Source organism: Schistocerca nitens, chromosome 8 (genome assembly GCF_023898315.1).
Source record: "Schistocerca nitens isolate TAMUIC-IGC-003100 chromosome 8, iqSchNite1.1, whole genome shotgun sequence".
Taxonomy (NCBI): domain Eukaryota; kingdom Metazoa; phylum Arthropoda; class Insecta; order Orthoptera; family Acrididae; genus Schistocerca; species Schistocerca nitens.
The window spans coordinates 156,877,982-156,898,328 of NC_064621.1; the positions used below are offsets into that span (position 1 = coordinate 156,877,982).

Here is a 20,347-nt window from a genome sequence, read left to right on the forward strand (position 1 = left end):
GCTTCCCTTTCATGCCCCTCGACTCTTATAACTGCCATCTGGTTTCTGTACAAATTGTAAATAGGATGCAGTATTAGGAGCAGGATTTGAGTAGGAATGAACAAGGATACCCTGTAGGTTGGGTAGGTGGTGATTTGGATGGAATATTCCTCATCTAAGGGCATTACAAAAGGTAGTCGAAGCTCTGGTGAAGGAATTGGTTGAAATTTTCAAGGCCAGGGTGATATTGGGTTATCAGAGGAATGTTAGTCAGTGGCTGTTTAACAGGTTTATTGCTGTGAGAGGAGGTGAAGGCACAGGAGATCTGTTTGTGGATGAGCTGGGTAGGGTACTGTCTGTCAGTGAAGGCCCTGGTCAAGTTATCGGTATATTTTGACAGCTCCCACCTTCCACTGCAGGTGCGAGGCTGTAGGGAAGATACTTTTTGATGTGTAATGGGTGACAGCTGTCAGAGTGGTGGTACTGTTTGTGGTTGGTGCAGGTGATATGAACAGATGTATTTATGGAGCCATCTGAGAGGTGGAGACCATCGTCTAGGTAGATGGCTCATTGAGTTGACGATCAGCTGGCGAAGTGGTTTTGGGAGTAGGTGTAGAATTTATGGAGGAAAGAGAAAAAGTTGTCCATGCCTGGAGTCCAGATAATGAAAGTCTCATTAGTGTATCTGAACCAGACAAGGTATTTTTGGTGTTGACTGTGCAGGAAGGATGCCTCTGGATGGCCCATGAATAAGTTGGAATAAGATGGTGCCATGCGAATACCCAAGTAAGTACCATCCTGTAAAACTGTTGTCAATCTGCCTACCAAAATTCTGACCCCTGTAGACGTTTCAGCTATTTCTGACGGCCTCACCTTTAGCCCAAAACCTAGGTTCATTCATTCTGGCCTTGTAAAGGACCTCCATTCCTTTACTCACTCTCTCCAATGGAAACATTTCTTCACCACACAACCCACTGGCAACAGCCAACCACAGAGCCTTCCTTAAAACAGTCCTGACCTCGCTCCAACTGAGATTCTCCTCCCTTTCCACCCAGTCATCCCCTGGTAGCCTTTCAGGAATTCCTAATTTCTAACCTGGGTGCATGTTCCTTTCCTGAATCTCTCCCCATTGAATTCAGCATCACTCCTATGGAGTACAAAGCTATCCATTGCATGAAAACCATTCCAGACCTTGTCATCCTTCCCACATACAAAGGTTGCACCACAGTGGTCACGACTCATAGTGACTATATGGCTGACAGTTTCCGCCAACTTTTCGGCACCTCTGCATACAAACCTTATAGCCATGATACCATCCCAACAGGACCTCCACCAGCTCCTCCAGGTCTTAGGTCCATCTCAAAACCTGACACACGAACCAATCTCCCCCCTCACACCAACAACACCCCACACTCCTACCTTTTACCTATTCTACAAACTCCACAAACCCAACTGCACAGGTCTCCCTAATGTTCATCCTATTGTGACTTTGGACAATGCTCACACAGAATTAACCTCTACCTTTGTTGACCAACGCATCCACAAATGCCGCTGAATGTACCTTTCCTTCTCATTCCATCACCCTGACCCGGGGCTCTGGGTGACTTTTCCAAACTCTACTCCTTTTCCTAATCCTCTCCAGTTCCTTTTCTTTCAACCCTCTTTCTTCCCCTTCAATCCTTCTGCTGAAAGGAGGAGCCACTGGCTCTGATAGCTTGGATAAGCAAAACCTTTTTTGTATATGTGCTCTCCTGCCACTGCTTGGTGAGTAGATTTTTTGTACATTATACAAATTATATCATTGTACAACGTGTAACTCAGGAGAAAACAAATAAACTTGACCTTCAAAACTAAGAAACTCTATTGAAGTATAAAATAAACAATATCAATGCTGCATTGCTCTTCTTAGTAAGAAAAAACAGTTGAAGGAATTAAATGTCATCTGCTGCCTGCTCACTGTCATATCGATGAGTTGTTGGAGGACAATGAGCATAATTCAGAAATCAAAACTCGCACACTAATTGCATTTGTTGCATAGCAACTGTGGCTGGCCATGTCCATTTCAAAACTTCAAAAGTGAAATTCTTTATCTTTCAATGAAATATTTGACAAGCTTTCATTTAACATTGTGTAAATATAAGTGCAAAAATCAACAATTGAAATCTACAATGGAATGTAACAATATTGTCACCATATAACGGAGATGCTGAGTCGCAGATAGGAGCAACAAAAAGACTGCAAATAAAACTTCGGCCAGTAAGGGCTTCACCAAGGTGTGTGTGTGTGTGTGTGTGTGTGTGTGTGTGTGTGTGTGTGTCGTCTATTTTTGACGAAGGCCTTACTTGTCTAAAGCTTTATTTGTGACAGTCGTTTTGTTGTACCTATCTGTGACTCAACATCTCTGCTACATGGTGAGTGGCAACTTTCCTTTTCATAATATTATTATAAATATAAGTGCTGCATATATGTTTTGGTCAAATCATACAGCTCAATTCTGAACAACTTCCACTTTTCTGGTTGCCTTGAAATTCTGCATATGTACCCTTGTAGTCTTTTATTTATTTTATTTTACACGTCTAGTTCTGCAGGACCAAATGGAGGAGCAAATCTCCATCGTCATCACCTGTGTCACTACATGAAATTACAACAGAGAAGTAATGTTGTTGTTGTGGTCTTCAGTCCTGAGACTGGTTTGATGCAGCTCTCCATGCTACTCTATCCTGTGCAAGCTTCTTCATCTCCCAGTACCTACTGCAACCTACATCCTTCTGAATCTGCTTAGTGTATTCATCTCTTGGTCTCCCCCTACGATTTTTACCCTCCACGCTGCCCTCCAATACTAAATTGGTGATCCCCTGATGAGAGAAGTAATAAGAGATAAAATAAAATGTTCAGAAGGAGTAACCGATAAGGAAGCTCTTCAGCTTAGATTTGAAAGCGCATGGGTTACTGCTAAGATTTTTGAATTCTTGTGGTAGCTTATTGAAAATGACTGCAGCAAAATACTGCAAGCCTTTCTGCACAGGAGTGAGTAAGGGAGGTGCGATCCAAATGCAGTATGTTTCTGAGCCAAAAATACCCTTGGAGAATGGGGAGAGTTACCCAAAAAATAATACCATAAATCATATACAAATGAAAATAAGTAAAGTACACTGCTTTTTGTGCCGAACTATCACTTACTTCAGACACTGTTCTAATAGTAAAAATGGTGGCATTAACTCTTTGAACAAGATCCTGAACATGGGCTTTCCACAACAATTTACTGTCTATCTGAACACCTAAAAATTTGAACTGTTCAGTTTCATTAATCATATGCCCATTCTGTGTAATCAAAATGTCGAGTTTTGTTGAGTTGCGTGTTATACACCGTAAAAACTGAGTCTTACTGTGATTTAGTGTTAGTTTATTTTCTACAAGCAGTGAACTTAGGCCTGGAATTGCACTATTTATGACAGTGCCAGTGTTGCACACAACATCCTTTACTACCAAATTTGTGTCATCAGCAAACAAATATTTTAGAATGACTTGTTATACTAGAAGGTGCCTCATTTACACAAATTAGGAACAAGAGTGGCCCCAGCACTGATCCCTGGGGCACCCCCATTTAACCATGCCCCACTCGGACTCCACATCATAGCCATTCTCAGTATTGTTGAGAATGACCTTTTGCTGTCTGTTCTTAAAGTAAGAGCTGAACCAGTTGTGAACTGCTTCCCATATTCCATGATGGTCCATCTTCTTTAGCAATATTTTTGTGGTCAACACAATCAAATGCCTTAGTTAAATAAAAAAAGATGCCCCTTGTTTACCTTTTGTTTAATACATTCAGTACCTCCCAGAGAAGAAAGACTACAGCCTTTTCAGTAGTTAAACAACTTCTAAAACCGAACTGTACATTTGACAGCAAATTACATGGATGAAATGATCAATTACCTTTACATACCCAGCCTTTTCAGTAACTTTAGAAAACAATGACGACATAGAAGTAGGTCTAAAATTGTCTACGTTATCCCTTTCTCCCTTTTTATGAAGCAGCTTTACTACTGAGTACGTTAATCATTCAGGAAACTGACCATTCATGAAGGAAAAATTATGAATATGGCTAAGTACAGGGCCAACATGTACAGCACAGTACTTCAGTATTCTGCTAGATACTCCTTCATTGAGTCCTTAGTCATCAGTGATTTAATTATTGACCCAATCTCTCCCTTATCACTATCACAGACGAGTATTTCAGATATCAGTCTCGGAAGACCATTTTCCAAGAGATCTGTGTGATTCCCTGTAGAAACTAAGGTTTTATTTAATTCACCAACTGTGTTCAGAAAGTGATTGTTAAATACTGTACATATATCTGACTTATCAGTAACAGAAACCTTTTTGCTATGTACTGACTTTATATCCTCAACCTCATGCTGCTGACCAGACACTTTCTTCATGACTGACCATATGGTTTTAATTTTATTCTCTGAATTAGCTATTCTATTTGTGTACGACATGCTCTTTGCCTTCCTAAGAATATTTTTAAGTATCTTACAATACTGTTTGTAATGGAATACTGTAGCTCAATTGTGACTACTTCTAACATTTTCGTTAATAATTCCCAGTTTTTTCTACATGATATCCTTATCCCACTAGTCAGCCACCCAGGTTACATTTTACTGCTAGAACCCTGTTTTGTATGTCCTAATGGAAAGCAACTTTCAAAGACCATGAGCAATGTGTGAGGAAAGTGTTATATTTGTCATATATGTTGTCAGCACTACAAACATCCTGCCACTCCTGTTCCGTAACAAGGTTAACAAAACTCTATTGCTGCTGGATTAGCTTTACTATGTAGTTCATAAATATATATGCCATTTGCTTGAGTACAAAAATATTTTAGTGTTAAAATTTATGCTTCATGGTCTGAAAGACCATTCACTCTTTTACTGATAGAATGTCCATCTAGTAATGAAGAATGAATAAAAATATATTCAATAATTGTGTTAATGTTCCTCTGCACCATGGTTGGAAAAAATACAGGATGCATCAGGTCATGTGAATTTAGGGGAGCTTCCAGCATCCTTTTTCTTGCACAATAACATACAAAACTAATATTGAAGTTGAAGTGTTGGCAGAAGAGCCAACACCGTGTTGCTATAGGAGGCCGAAATACACGCGTTTAATCTGATGCAGACTGGCGTGAGGTCTGGAACAGTTAAGGGAATTAATAGTAGCAAATAAAGTACGTAGTTGATGTAATACTTAACTTTAATCCATAATCGGTGTACATCGCTCTTGACAATACAAAAGTATAATTTCAATATTAACTGGTAATGGCGCCTCGCTAGGTCGTAGCAATTGACGTAGCTGAAGGCTATGCTAACTATCGTCTCGGCAAATGAGAGTGTGATTGTCAGTGAACCATTCCTATGAACGTCGGCTGTACAACTGGGCGAGTGGTAGTAAGTCTCTCTAGACCTGCCGTGTGGCGGCGCTCGGTCTGCGATCACTGACAGTGGCGACACGCGGGTCCGACGTATACTAATGGACCGCGGCCGATTTAAAGGCTACCACCTAGCAAGTGTGGTGTCTGGTGGTGACACCACAGAAGTCACACATAAAACTAAGTTTTGCTGCTCCCTATAAAATGAACCAAGATCCATTTCTAGCTTGATTGGAAATACTCTGGAATCAGAGTTAGGCTATCTATAAATAACTGTAAATAACTAAAATTAAAGTTCAGTGTCACTTAATTTATCTGCCCACAACATTCAAATACCTGTTCAGTGCAGTACTGTGATACATCTACGGACTCAACTGGAGTGCTGTTTCCTACATACTTGGTCACTCCCCCACTCCATAAAGAACTCCTTGAAAAACAGCCAGCTAATCTGTATCCTGGTAAAGGAAACCTCTAAACTATCACATTATTTAAGTGGTACTCTGATAAACCAGTAATGTCAGTCAACACCTACAAGCAGTTTGCTAACTTTACCTCTAATACCTGTTATATTGAGATGAAATATGCTAATTCCTTCACCACTTGGATACCTGATCTTCTTTGAAGGTGGTTCCTTTTTTAGAGAAACTTTCTTTAAGCAGGGATACCTGTCAGCTGACTTCAATCTAAAAATGGTGCAGCTCTAACACCAACTACTTCAGGAATTTTCCCGTGAGTGATCCCACCGCTGCTCACTACACTGTCATCTATAAGCTTTGCCAACCTCCCCTTCCTATACCTATTGAGTTGCAGGCCATGCCTAATGAAATCCGATATGATGATAGACAATACAGTACAATATTTTCCTATACACTTATCTGATCTAACGACCATGGCCTGATGCTGCAGACAGTATTATCTAGCTTGGCTGCTCTGTGCTGCCCTATACGTCTGAGTCCTTGGCCATCTCTACGTCCCTCAAGCTACACTATTGATTTTGTAAGCTTTATGACATCATCTTTTTTAACTTATTTATTTATTTATTTATTTTTTTATTCGATAGTGGACTTCTGGTGATCCTAAAATGCGCTTGTCCAGGGCAGTAGATAGAAGATTCTAATTTACTTTGAACCATACTTCTGTCTGTACTTTTTCCCATGCTCTACAAGTATGTGTTATAGTTCACAAGACAATGGTTTCAACTGATAGGATGCCTGAGACCATCATGAGACAACAAGGAATCATCAGTTTGGTAACAGAAGAACGTATTGGGGATAAAAATTGTAGAGGGAGACCAAGGCTTGAAATACAGTTAGCCAGTTCATTTGAACGTAGATTGTGGTAGTTATGCAGAGATGAGGATGCTTGCACAGAATATACTAGCTTGGACAGCTTACCTTTGGAGAACAACAACAACACCATGTATTACAGACACCAAATCATTTGCAAATAACCCCCTTTTTTTCAGACTAATCATCGGATTTCCTGTAGTAATAACAATTTCTCGTTGCTAATTGATGAATATGATCTTTAATGCATATACTGTTCTGTATATTTTTCAGATTTCCTACTTTATTGTTCTCATATTTAACAATTTGTTTTATAAATACTATCATTGTTCTTTTACAGTATTATTCCCATCTAAAAGTATTGATCAGCCATTTGGAGGGCATTCAACAATAAGTGAAGTGAATTTTGGCTTTGTGTATATAGCACATCCAAGAGCAGTTACAAACTTGTCCTGGCGAAAAACCAGCAAATTTATGCCAAAGTGAGTGCTTAAAGATTTTTTAAAAAAGATGTTACTAGTAATAATTTAATTATTATAGTGTTTTTGCAAAGCTGTGTACAGTCTTCGTAGGAAATGATAATCCCATCTGATGCAGGGTTACTCGTGATTTGAAGAATTACTGCTGTCTTTGAGATTACATGATAAGTGCAAGACATTTTTGATTTTATCATTGTTGAATGTTGCACTACAGAAATCTAAGTACAAAAGGGTACTCCATTTTCTGTGGATAGTGCAGGTGAGGAATGTGTTTAAAATGATACAAAGAGCTTTCATCAGCATGATTGATTATTTATGTACTTCTGAGAGTTTGCATTTCTAGTTTACATACAGTATTTCAACAACTGACCAAGTCATCTCCTTTTAGTACTGCAAATACACATAACAGCACAATTTGCAGCACCTGAAGAAATTGACTCGGTCACTTGTGAATAAAATGGAAACACCCAGAAGTACACCATTAATACACAATTAGTTTTTATTGCACTAAAAGGTCCAGTAGATGTCATTGCATGATATTAATGGAAGTGAAATCAGACAAGAGTACATTTTTAAATCATTAGATGGTGTGTGTGGGTGGAGGTTTAGCTTCATATCTCTTCACAGGTGATGAAAATGTTGTAACACAGCGTAACTGAGATTTTTTCGTATTAAATTAAAAATATTATTTTTATGTAGAGCACATTTAGAACTAATTAGCAGATTTTACAATAATAAGCAATCTTTCTAGGGTTCCCTAGAACCCCTTATAGGGTCACTGGAGGGATAAGGGTTTCAAATTGAAATTTACATCGAATACTAAGGTCTACGATCTCTTGGCAGTGTAAATAATTTAAGCTTCTAAATCAGTACATTCAAAAGATGCTGCCATACATGTCGCACATTTCGACACACACAGACTCACTCCTCAAACCCTACATACAAATCTACACAGGGTGAACATTAGTAAAACTGACAAACTTAGGGATGGTTTCCTGGCTAGAAATGGAGGAAAAAAGATCCTGTGTACATGTGTCGAGAAATGGACGGTGTGCATGCAATGATAACAAATCATCCCAGAACAGTACAGGGCTGCATGGCATACACCTCACAACAGATGTTCAAAGTGGCCTCCATGGGGTGCAGATAGTTGTACTTTGGCTTACATCATGTTGGTGGGCCATATGCCTGGAGCTTGTATTTTGTTTCGTCTCATTATCCTGTTCAATGCGATCTACCAAATCTGGTTTAAGCAGTCTGCCTCCTCCCCGCATGTTCGTCTGTCTGAAAGGACCTGTAATCACACAAACCCCCAAAATGGGCTTGAAATGTTGCGTGATATGATTGATGTCTGTGAGGGTTCTTGCTTTGGTACAGCTATGTGGCCTGTCTACCATTTCCATCTGCTTGGTCATACCCAGACACCATCTTGGTTTGTTCTTGGGTTGAATACTGGACTATTCCACTGCTTATAGTACACTGCGACAATTACGCAGCCTGCAACACACAAGGAACATGGGGCACGTGGTCAGAGGAACTGTCATTTGTCAATGCCATCTGCTGTGGCAGTGATCCATGTTAATATGCCTTTTTTTTTTCTCCATTTCCAGTCAGTAATCCGTCCCTGCAGTGTGTCAGTTTTATTGATGTTCACCCTGTATACATGTCATGCCTGGTAGGCTAGCGGTAAAGCCTGTTCCTGGAAACTGAGATATTGCAGGATTTAATCTTGGTTGGACCATGGATTTTTGTTTTCATTTTAATCTAGCCAGCGCCTCTCATTATTGTGAAGAGTTACTAGAAATGAAACCTGGTTTGGATTCCATGTTTGTTAAACTGTAGGTCTCCCTTCCCTGGTTGGATACATGGAGTAGGTTAACTACACACAAGTCGCTGAAGCACCGTCAAATAGAAAGATTTACATAAAGCAATTGAGCCACACAAAATTATTATTATTATTATTATTAGTTCTTTCATTTTATCATTACTTTTTTGCTTTTGGCTGAGCTGCTTTTTTATATATGTGAGTGCTGTTATTTCTGTACAAGATGTGTGTTCACTGCAACTGCAGAATTCATTCATCTGATATACACGAAATAGTGTTTGTCTGGGCTATATCACACTGCAGTGAATATTGGTTTGTTTGTTGCTTTATTAGTGTTATACAATGTTGGCATTGTCATGGAGGAGCAACATAGAACTTATTGGTGCACCAATGAAATTTTTGTGATTTAACAGCTCAGATTCGGAAAAGCAGCTTACAGTAGTAGGGAACCTTAACAGTACATCCTTAGAGAAAATTGACAAGCAGAGTGCTTCAGCACTTCCAGAACACTATGGCGAAGACCTTGCTAGTAAATGCCCTGCCATGGTTTTCACTGTGTGCACTCCGTATTGTTCCCTTCTTGTCAAGTAATGTACTAATGCACCCACATCACATTACACAATGATTATTGTGTGTACAAGGAATTTCAACCTGTGCAGCTTTGTGCCCTTCATTCAGGTCCTGGAACACAAAAAACACACTTGTCCAGTTTCCATATGTAGATAGATTGATTGATAACCTTAAAAATTCCATGTGATCTGAAAAACACTAACTCAGTGATCACTTTCAATGTGGTTTTGAATAGTCTCAATGTTCTACATTGTGGCGCATATGTGGGGTTACCGTGCATCGGCCATCTTTCCAACACACTCATAATTTCTGTGTAAATCTTGAAATTAACTCTTCATATAGAGCCACAAGGCATTATTTCTCAGAAATGTGGGCATAACTGCAGTATGTTTTATCAATTCCACTTTATCTGAAGTTGATACTAACATAGTAACCTTCAACCCTAGTTTTTGTGAAAACTCCTTCCAAAGGAATTGCTTTTGAGTGTTTGTCACAAAATATGCTGAAGCTCAGTGGAATTGGTGGGCCACAGGGTCAAGCCTTTCCTCTAGGGTAAAACAACAACTGGAAATGAATTTTTGCAATAGATATTATATGCAGGTGGGATTCTTAAAATGTCAATACATGAAGAGAGCACAGAATTATGGCACAGACTTCCATTCAGGTGATTCAGTGACACGTCCAATAATCTACCTAACATGTGAGGTGGTATGAAGGTACCTAATGTGTACAAAATAGCGGCCAACATTGTTTACAAAGGTTTACAGACAGGTTATGCCTGGTTTCCAAATTTCAAACTATGCTGGAAAAATGGTGAGCTTCATATAGTATTGCAAAAAATTTGGCAGCTTAAATATAATTTCTATGGAATCAGACCAAGTGTTTGTATGAAATAAACCAGCTTGTTACAAAAACCAGTTTGGAGTTTAGAAGAGTTGCTTGGGAAGAGTATTTTAACTAGGAGGCAACCATTGTGGTTGTACTACAAGGAACAGTTGTATATACTTATTTCAAACTATGCCCTAAATGAAATGGTAGAAGCTCCTGTGGTTCTGTCTGACACCAATAATCGAGACTTCTAGGAATCATGGACACCACCACACACATTTTTGACGAACTTCCAGAAATACAGTCAAACAGCCATTGACCAAAGAATCTGAAAATAACATGTATATAATGTACTCCGAATCATAAATTTTCCATAAGAAGTTGTAATTTATTTGTGCACTGTGTGTATCTTGACAGTCTTGGAAAATGATCTATCCTTTGGTTGACAGTGAGTGAGGGGAATTTACTTTTTACTCGCTCCTTGTGCCTGTGTGTATTGATTATATGTTTTCTAAGCAATCCAACCGAAAAACTTTTGGCCACGAGTCACATACCACTTAAACCAGTATGTAAGATGAGATCTGGATCAATATTGTTTATGTGGTCTTATAAGGTGGTATATATAGTCATAATCAAAGTAAAAAAGATAAAGGAGGGGCAGGTGAAAGTTAAGAATATTTGTGACAAAAGGGGACTGTACACGTACTAGCTATCGAAATAAGAATAACGGAAATTGCCTACAAATCTGACAGTAATTTCGGTACAGGTAGAGTGAGAGGACATTACTGGAAGCCTTAGCACTTCATTCATTGTCATGCTCCAACTTTGGGCCTGTTGTGTTGCTTGCTACAGTGTAGTTTACATACCAACTGTAATTATACATTTACCTGAAATTGCGGCAATTAAAATGTGATTGTTCAATCATGTTGCGAACACCAACAGCTGCTTTGTGGTATATATTTACTTGTATGTTTATTCTTCTGGACATGTTCAGGCATTACCCATTTTCACATGGCAGAGAAAACAATGCAATCATTTCAAATGTTTTGCATATGTATATCTATCTGAATTTGAACATGATGGATTTGTAGTAGCAGTTGTAAGAATGCACTGTTTTGTGTGTCTTACGTGAAAATGGGTAGAGCCCTAAACATACCAGAATCAATAATTAAATAATAGAGGGAGGTTTCTATATTGTCCAGAGATGACCTTTTTGTGGTGTTTGGAATGTGTTGATTGTTAAAGCTTATGCATATGAAGAGGGAGTTGTGGGTAGGTAAAACATTTTACACAAAGTATTTTGTATCTAGAACTTCAAAGGCTACAGTTCTACACAGAAGAAATGCAGTTCCACAAAGATAGAACCTCAGTCTACTAAGTAAGTTGTTTGAAAACTATTCTCCCAAAATTTAACATCGCATATTGGGATTATGCCTGCTCCTCACACTCACTAGATGTTTCTGTATCTGACCCCCCCCCCAATAGAAAGTGTACATTTGCTGAGCCTGATACTGTGAACAAGCTGAAAGTTTCAATTTCTAAAGTAATTGCACCTGCATTGAAATGTGCTGTCAGGTTGAGATAAAACTTGGAAAAGTAAGAAATACGTGTTTTGTTGATGATGGAGGAGGATATTTATATGATATTATTTTGGTTTTATAAATTGGATGTACATTGAAAATAAACCCAGTTATACAGTAAGTTAAAACACATTTTCCCCATCTCTCTATGGGTTATATGCACACATTTATTTTCAGTCATTTTCCTATGTAACTGTCAACAGCATTTATTATTTTAATTTATCTTCTGGGGGTGTACACACCTACGAACAACCAATAAATCCGGGAAAAAGCCAGGAATTTTTTCACCTGGAAGAAAACTGGGAAAATCCAGGAATTTGTTAAAATTCTGGGAATTTTTCATTGTTTTTGCTTTTCAGTTAAACTTTTTTATTGTGACTGGTGAAAACTGATACTCTAACAAAGAATATTACTGTTTCCCATTTCCGCAGAATAATACTGCAGCAAGAAAACATAAACGAGAGAAAAATAAATACATAAACAAGTATTAAAACTTAAGTTGTAAAGGAAATGCGCCATTTACAACCAACAACAAAATGTGTCAGAGGCTTTAGGATGAGGACTATGTAATACTCCGTAACAACAAACTGCTACTGATGAGCATGATGTCGCAACTGTTTACGTTAGGTTCGTTTGAGCAGTTGCCAGTGGGCACTGAGCTTAAGCAGTTGAGTCACGTATGAGTGGTACCTTTTTCCATTTCTGGCTACTTGAAGTGGATCTGTTAGCTGTATTGGCAATAGCAACAAGCAGCCAGATGCTGCCTGGAAAAAAATTTCTGGCACCCCCAAGATGCCAGTTTGCCTATGTGCAGAGCAGTGTGGGGTGCATTGATGAGAGGGGGTAGTCTCCACAGTACCCATGTTCATGTTTAGTGATTTTTGCTGTTTCTTCCTTGTTTACAGCTCTCACATCAAAGGAAAACAAAATAGATTTCTGTGGCCGGGAGCTATGAAGTGAATTGAAATACATTCACATAGTTATGGAAGGCTAAAATATGTTATTGGTTTGAGTTTCATGGTTTTATTTTATTTCCACATTTTTGGCAGCCAAGCATTAATCGCCTTGCAGATCAATGAAGTTATTTTTGTCAGTTTGCTAAAGAAATTTGGAATTTATTAATCTTTTCTGCTGAGGCAGTCAATTAATTTGAAACGAAGTGTTTCATTCCACCCTATTGGTTAGTTTCGACTGTTCACTGCATTTAAGGTGCACGATTTCATCTTCTGGCATGTGTGGCATTATGCCATAATGAATAACTAAACACAAGATAATACAGTACTGGTACTCCAAGAAAATTTACATCCCAAAAACCACACTGAAAAGCTTAGTATCAGGTTGGGGCCTACTTCATTGTGAATCTGGACATACGAATGTGCACTTTAAGCTGAATTATGCATTTTAGTATCATTTACGAAATTCTGATCCTCTTGTAGTATCCTCAGATGTCCTGTTTCTTTTATGGCATAATGTAAAATCTACTAATGCTTAATACATATGAGCATATGAGTCTCCTATGTCATTGTAGCTGCACATGCGCAGTAAGGCCTATTTTCTGGCATCTAACCGGTTGTGGGAAAATATTGCAAATGTTGGGTTGAAAAGTGTTACTTTCAAAGTGAATTTCATTTTATGCGAGGTGGTTACATGTGAGAATTTGTGATGAATTTCTTAAATCACTGTGTGTTTGATTCTGATTCTAAACTTCACACCTTGAGGACCTACCACTTAGAAGAATTTGGATCCCAGAAGACCAGGATTTACATCACTATTTAAAATTTTGTTGGTACATTTGTGTGATATATCTTTTAAGTGTAACACACAAAAAAAAGACCAATATTATATGTGAAAGCTTAGCTTTTCTTGGAGCTACACTATGTATATTAATTTAAATTATTAACTTTTCCTATTTGTGTGTTTGCACTACGTAACAGTGATGTTGCTATTGGCTGACTACATAAAGTGTCCTATGCTCTGAATATCTGTTGTCATTAGCTGGTGAGATCATGTGATATGAGCCGTGATTGGTTTACAAAAGTGCAGTACAGTCTCTATTTCAATGCTTCGGAAACTAGTGAGTGTAAATGTTGCTGCACATCAAAGATCGTTCCAAAGCATGTGGTTCCCCCCCCCCCCCCCCCCCCCCCCAAGGTTTCATTTTCTAAAGCACCAGGCAGTTCTACACTGGTCACTGGTGCAAAACACACTGACCATTTGAAGAGTTCATAAGTTTTACAATTCCAAGAGAAAGTATAATGTCACTTAAGACGGAAAAAAGTGTTATTTCACCAGGTAAAAAGTGTTTTTATAACTGAATGGGAATTTTATTCCTTATTCACATTTACACCCTGTCATAGCAAGAGGTGACCCTGTTAAGAAATTAATCATGTGTAGCATTTGTGATTGCACTGGTTATAAGAAAAGAGACTATGTGGTAAACGATGATATGACGTTATGCAATGAAGTTTTTTTTTTTTCTATACAGATTTTTTTAAAATCTGAATTAGTTGTTGAAATGCTTAACTGATTTAATTTTATTTTATATAACTCATTTATGTTCATCAGTTTAGGAAGCCATATAAAATTCCATTGTGTATTTAGTTTAAAAACCTTCCTAACACTCTGAAAACTGGCCACTTAGCGGAATTTTCAGCCAAGAAGACCATCCATTTATCCCATTATTTAAAGCATTACTGGCACATATGTAATTGGTATATCTTCAAAGGTAATACATACTAAAAAGGACCAAGCTTCAAGATTAATTTTTCATGTTAACTTTAGTTCTGTGATAGATCACAAATTTCAAAATTATTGAGCAATTTCTTGCTCACTCAACAAACATGTGTATTAATAGCAGAATTAAAGCAAAATGTGAAACCTAATTAGTACATGCACAAAATTACGTCAGTGCAGTCATTTAATGGTACAGCGATTTGCGACAGCAGCTGTTACATTCACTAACTTTCTTTTGATATTATTCAAAAAATTGTCAACAGAAGGCACCACCTGTCAAGGGACAGGTAGCGAGATGTCTGTACAGTGTTCTCACATGAAATGAGTCCAATTTTTGAGTGTCAGGTGACTTGAGGATCGAGGAAACAGCAGCCCGAGCTATACTCGGGCACCGCCCTTTGTACACAGTCATATGGTATGGTCTGAGCTGTGGTTGGGCTCAAGCTAGACCCAGATGACATTAGAGAAAGGATATTTTCACCATAATAATGGTTTAGTTGTCAGAATAACACTAGAACATCTCGTTAGTTGAGGTATGTGAGAGACCTAGATACTCATAGAGACATTAGAAGGAATGGTCTGCAAAAAGTTATTCCATACAGACTGCAAGATTAGTATATTAACAGATTAAGCTTATGTACAGATTATTGACAAATCTCAGGTTTTATAGTTTTAATTCAGGGAAGACACGGGGATACTGCCCAAATGTCCCATGAAAAGCTGGTGGAACAAAAGCCATATTGGTACTTACATTGCTGTCTCTTGATTTAGTATGTTTTAAACTTACGTTCTTAAGTAGACAACATTATTTCATGTTCTTATTACAATTCCTTCTTTCAGAGGTTCGGTGTCCAACATGTTGGTGACATCATGTCGTGACAATATCTGTCGTCTGTGGGTAGAAACGGTTTTGCCAGATGATGGCTTGGTTAATATGAACCAATTTGACCCCTTAGCAACACAGAATCCTAAATTTCGAACTCATCGTCACAAGCACAGATTTATGCAGCGACTGAAGCACATGAAGTAAGTTTTTGAGGAATACTTTTGTCTTCCACATCATAAATAATTTGTGTATACATTTTTACTGTTTACAACTTGAAAACAGTAAAAAGCCGTATAGCTGTCACATAAGATAGTTGAGAAGGCTATTGAGTGCAGTTGTTTATCAGCCTGTGGCTCAAGAGATGCATAGTTTTTAGGAATGTGATCAGGTATAAGTAAAGATGTGGTAAAAAAATCATACTTTAGTTGGTAAAAAATCATACTTCAGTCAACAGCCACTGCACAGCGATTAAAAGGACCACACTGAACACAATTACAAATGAATTATCATTTCTTTCATCACGACATAAAGCAACTCCAATGGTCAGTTTTTAATCAAATTTGTTTCATTATTAATATTTGCAGTTATATACATGGTAAACAATTCAGATTGAAAGTATTTACTCACAAATATATAGGAACTTTTGTATGAAGCATCAGTACTCAAGTAACACTGTTTTCAAACTGACAACTTTGTGTTTTTTGTGAAGTTATTTTTAAGTGATTTTATTTTAGCATTTCTGTCATATTACTGGAATATTTGTTTCAGTGTTCCCTGACTTTGGTGTTAATTCTGACTCATTCAAATGGTGGTTTAATTCAGTTTTCCAGCACTGAAGTTGGTTTAAGCCCATAAGTTGTGCATAATTTGATTGTTAAATTGAATTCATTAACGATAGTTAATCCTACTTAAGTTCGTATGTAATAGTATGACAACATTACTGCTTGTTACACAACACCACAAAATTTGATTTGTTTACTATGTACAGGACATGTTTCCATATAAGAAGGCATGCAAAGAATCAGCAGGCACAGGGCTTATATGTTGGTTCTGCCATTCCCACACTACCTTCTACATACAGTGTGCATGACTTCCATAGTTATGGATATCATGGTACGGGTGTTACTCCTGGCCTTCATTTTCACCTTGCGGCAAGCATTAATGAGACTGGTAAGCTTTTATTAAAATGCTCCTGAATAAGATTGTATGTAATAATAACAATTTTATTTTATTGTAGAATTTTTATAAACTTTTTTTATATGTAAACATATTTTGGTTCTACAAGTTTGCAGGAGTAGGTTTAATAATGAATAAAAAAATAGAGGAGTGCGGGTAAGCTACTACTAACAGCATAGTGAACGCGTTATTGTGGCCAAGATAGACACGAAGCCCACGCCTACTACAGTAGTACAAGTTTATATGCCAACTAGCTCTGCAGATGATGAAGAAATTGATGAAATTTATGATGAGATAAAAGAAGTTATTCAGGTAGTGAAGGAAGACGAAAATTTAATAGTCATAGTAGGAAAAGCGAGAGAAGGAAACATAGTAGGTGAATGTGGATTGGGGGTAAGAAATGAAAGAGGAAGCCGTCTGGTAGAATTCTGCACAGAGCATAAATTAATTATAGCTAACACTTGGTTCAAGAATCATGAAAGAACGTTGTATAGATGGAAGAACCCTGGAGGTACTAAAAGGTATCAGATAGATTATATAGTGGTAAGACAGAGATTTAGGAACCAGGTTTTAAATTGTAAGAAATTTCCAGGGGCAGATGTGGACTCTGACCACAATCTATTGGTTATGAACTGTAGATTAAAACTGAAGAAACTGCAAAAGAGTGGTAATTTAAGGAGATGGGACCTTGATAAACTGACTAAACCAGAGGTTGTAGAGAGTTTCAGGGAGAGCATAACAGAACAATTGACAGGAATGGGGGAAAGTAATACAGTAGAAGAAGAATGGGTTGCTCTGAGGGATGAAGTAGTGAAGGCAGCAGAGGATCAAGTAGGTAAAAGGACAAGGGCTAGTAGAAATCCTTGGGTGACAGAAGATATATTGAATTTAATTGATGAAAGGAGAAAATATAAAAATGAAGCAGGCAAAAAGGAATACAAACGTCTCAGAAATGAGATCGACAGGAAGTGCAAAACTGCTAAGCAGGGATGGCTAGAGGATATGTAAGGATGTAGAGGCTTATCTCTCTAGGGGTAAGATAGATACTGCCTACAGGAAAATTAGAGAGACCTTTGGAAAAAAGATAACCACTTGTATGAATATCAAGAGCTCAGATGGAAACCGAGTTCTAAGTAAAGAAGGGAAAGCAGAAAAGTGGAAGGAGTATATAGAGGGTCTATACAAGGGCGATGTACTAGAGGACAATATTATGGAAATGGAAGAGGATGTAGATGTAGATGAAGATGAAATGGGAGATAAGATACTGCATGAAGAGTTTGACAGAGCACTGAAAGACCCGAGTTGAAACAAGGCCCCAGGAGTAGACAACATTCCATTAGAACTACTGACGGCCTTGGGTGTATGAGAGAGGCGAAATACCCTCAGACTTCAAGAAGAATATAATAATTCCAATCCCAAAGAAAGCAGGTGCTACGTTTCTAGCATTTGTACACTTGGAGAAAACTTTTGACAATGTTGACTGGAATACTCTCTTTCAATTTCTAAAGGTGGCAGGGGTGAAATACAGGGAGCGAAAGGCTATTTACAATTTGTACAGCAACCAGATGGCAGTTATAAGAGTCAAGGGGCATGAAAGGGAAGCAAGTAGTAAATGAAAAGAAAAATTTGGAGTAGGTATTAAAATCCATGGAGAAGAAATAAAAACTTTGAGGTTCGCTGATGACATTGTAATTCTGTCAGAGACAGCAAAGGACTTGGAAGAGCAGTTGAACGGAATGGACAGTGTCTTGAAAGGAAGATATAAGATGAACATCAACAAAAGCAAATGAGGATCATGGAACATAGTCGAATTAAATCGGGTGATGGTGAGGGTGTTAGATTCGGAAATGACACACTTAAAATGGTAAAGGGGTTTCGCTATTTGGGGAGCAAAATAACTGATGATGGTCGAAGTAGAGAGGATATAAAATGTAGACTGGCAATAGCAAGGAAAGTGTTTCTGAAGAAGAGGAATTTGTTAACATCAAGTATAGATTTAAGGGTCAGGAAGTCATTTCTGAAAGTATTTGTATGGAGTGTAGCCATGTATGGAAGTGAAACATGGACGATAACTAGTATGGACAAGAAGAGAATAGAAGCTTTCGAAATGTGGTGCTACAGAAGAATGCTGAAGATTAGATGGGTAGATCACATAACTAATGAGGAGGTACTGAATAGAATTGGGGAGAAGAGGAGTTTGTGGCACAACTTGACAAGAAGAAGGGACCGGTTGGTAGGACATATTCTGAGGCATCAAGAGATCACAAATTTAGTATTGGAGGGCCACGTGGAGGGTAAAAATCGTAGAGGGACACCAAGAGATGAATACTGTAAGCAGATTCAGAAGGATGTAGGTTGCAGTAAGTATTGGGAGATGAAGCAGCTTCCACAGGATAGAGTATCATGGAGAGCTGCATCAAACCAGTCGCAGGACTGAAGATCACAACGACAAGTTTGCCTCATAAAATGTGAGAGGTTACTTAAAGTTCATGTGTGAGCATGTAATAATAATAATAATAATAATAAACCCCGTGGAGGCCCGGGAAAAGAATAGGCCTCCGGTATGTTCTGCCAGTCGTAAAAGGCGACGAAAAGAACAAACCACTAATAGGGCTAACCCCCCTTTTAGTGTGATTAGTTGGTTCAGGACAGAACTAAAGAAGCCTCGGACAAGCGCCGTCATGGTCGGAGACGACGCTTGAACACTACGCCCGCCCACAATGGTAACGACACTGCTAGCCAACTGGAAAATGATTTAAATCCAAATAGAGGTGTTTTGCGGGATCTGCTTCCTGCAACCACCCTAGAAGGAAAACAAAGACAGTGGATGAGATGGTCAGATGAAGTTAATCGACACCTCACGTTCTGTTGTTACCAAGCAACAAACCTAGGAACCAACACAACTGGATACAGATCACAAGTATACACAACATTTAACAGAACAACATTTAACAGAACAACGACTAGCTGATCAGATCCGTGTAATAATCAAAAATAACAGGATACCCCAGTCAGAATTAGAAAACATCAAACATGTACAACAAGTACTGGAACAAAATAATGTGCAATCAGAAGAAGAAGAAAATACAGTAATGGACTCAAACATCCCAGAGCAAACAAACAAAGAACAACACGCATCAATTAAACAATCAGAGGAAAACGAAATCTTAAGACAGCCACCAGAACAAGCACAAATAGAACACGAAGTGACACACATGTTAGATATAGAAGAAAAATTTCAGCTGACATATATAGAATACAAAGACACAAATACAGACATTAGACCATTCTTGCATAGACCGCCAAATAACCCACAAGTCGAAACAACAATAAAAACTATCAACACAATCATTCACAACAAAATAAATGAAAACACAACTATGGAAGAGTTACAACTACTGGTTTATATAGGAGCACTCACTACACTAAATATACACACTAGGCAGAGATCAGAACCAACCAACACACAGAAGAAACCCACAAAACCAGCATGGCAACACAGGCTACAGATCAGAATAGAAAAACTGAGAAAAGACATCGGACAGCTAACACAATTTATAAGAAATGAAATCTCGGAAAAAAAACGAAAAAGGTTAGGTAAAATCTCACAACAAGAAGCGATAGAGCAATTAGATGA

General features: G+C 38.1%; 1 protein-coding gene across 1 annotated transcript in view; it reads left to right on the forward strand.

Moving 5' to 3' along the window:
- The window catches only part of LOC126198479 (dmX-like protein 2), a 304,650-nt gene that overhangs the window by 15,198 nt on the left and 269,105 nt on the right, over window positions 1-20,347 (forward strand). Inside the window, exons 5-7 of the mRNA XM_049934840.1 lie at window positions 7,034-7,175; window positions 15,549-15,734; window positions 16,523-16,704. Coding sequence (XP_049790797.1) covers window positions 7,034-7,175; window positions 15,549-15,734; window positions 16,523-16,704 — 510 coding nt within the window. The remainder of the gene's footprint in view (window positions 1-7,033; window positions 7,176-15,548; window positions 15,735-16,522; window positions 16,705-20,347) is intronic.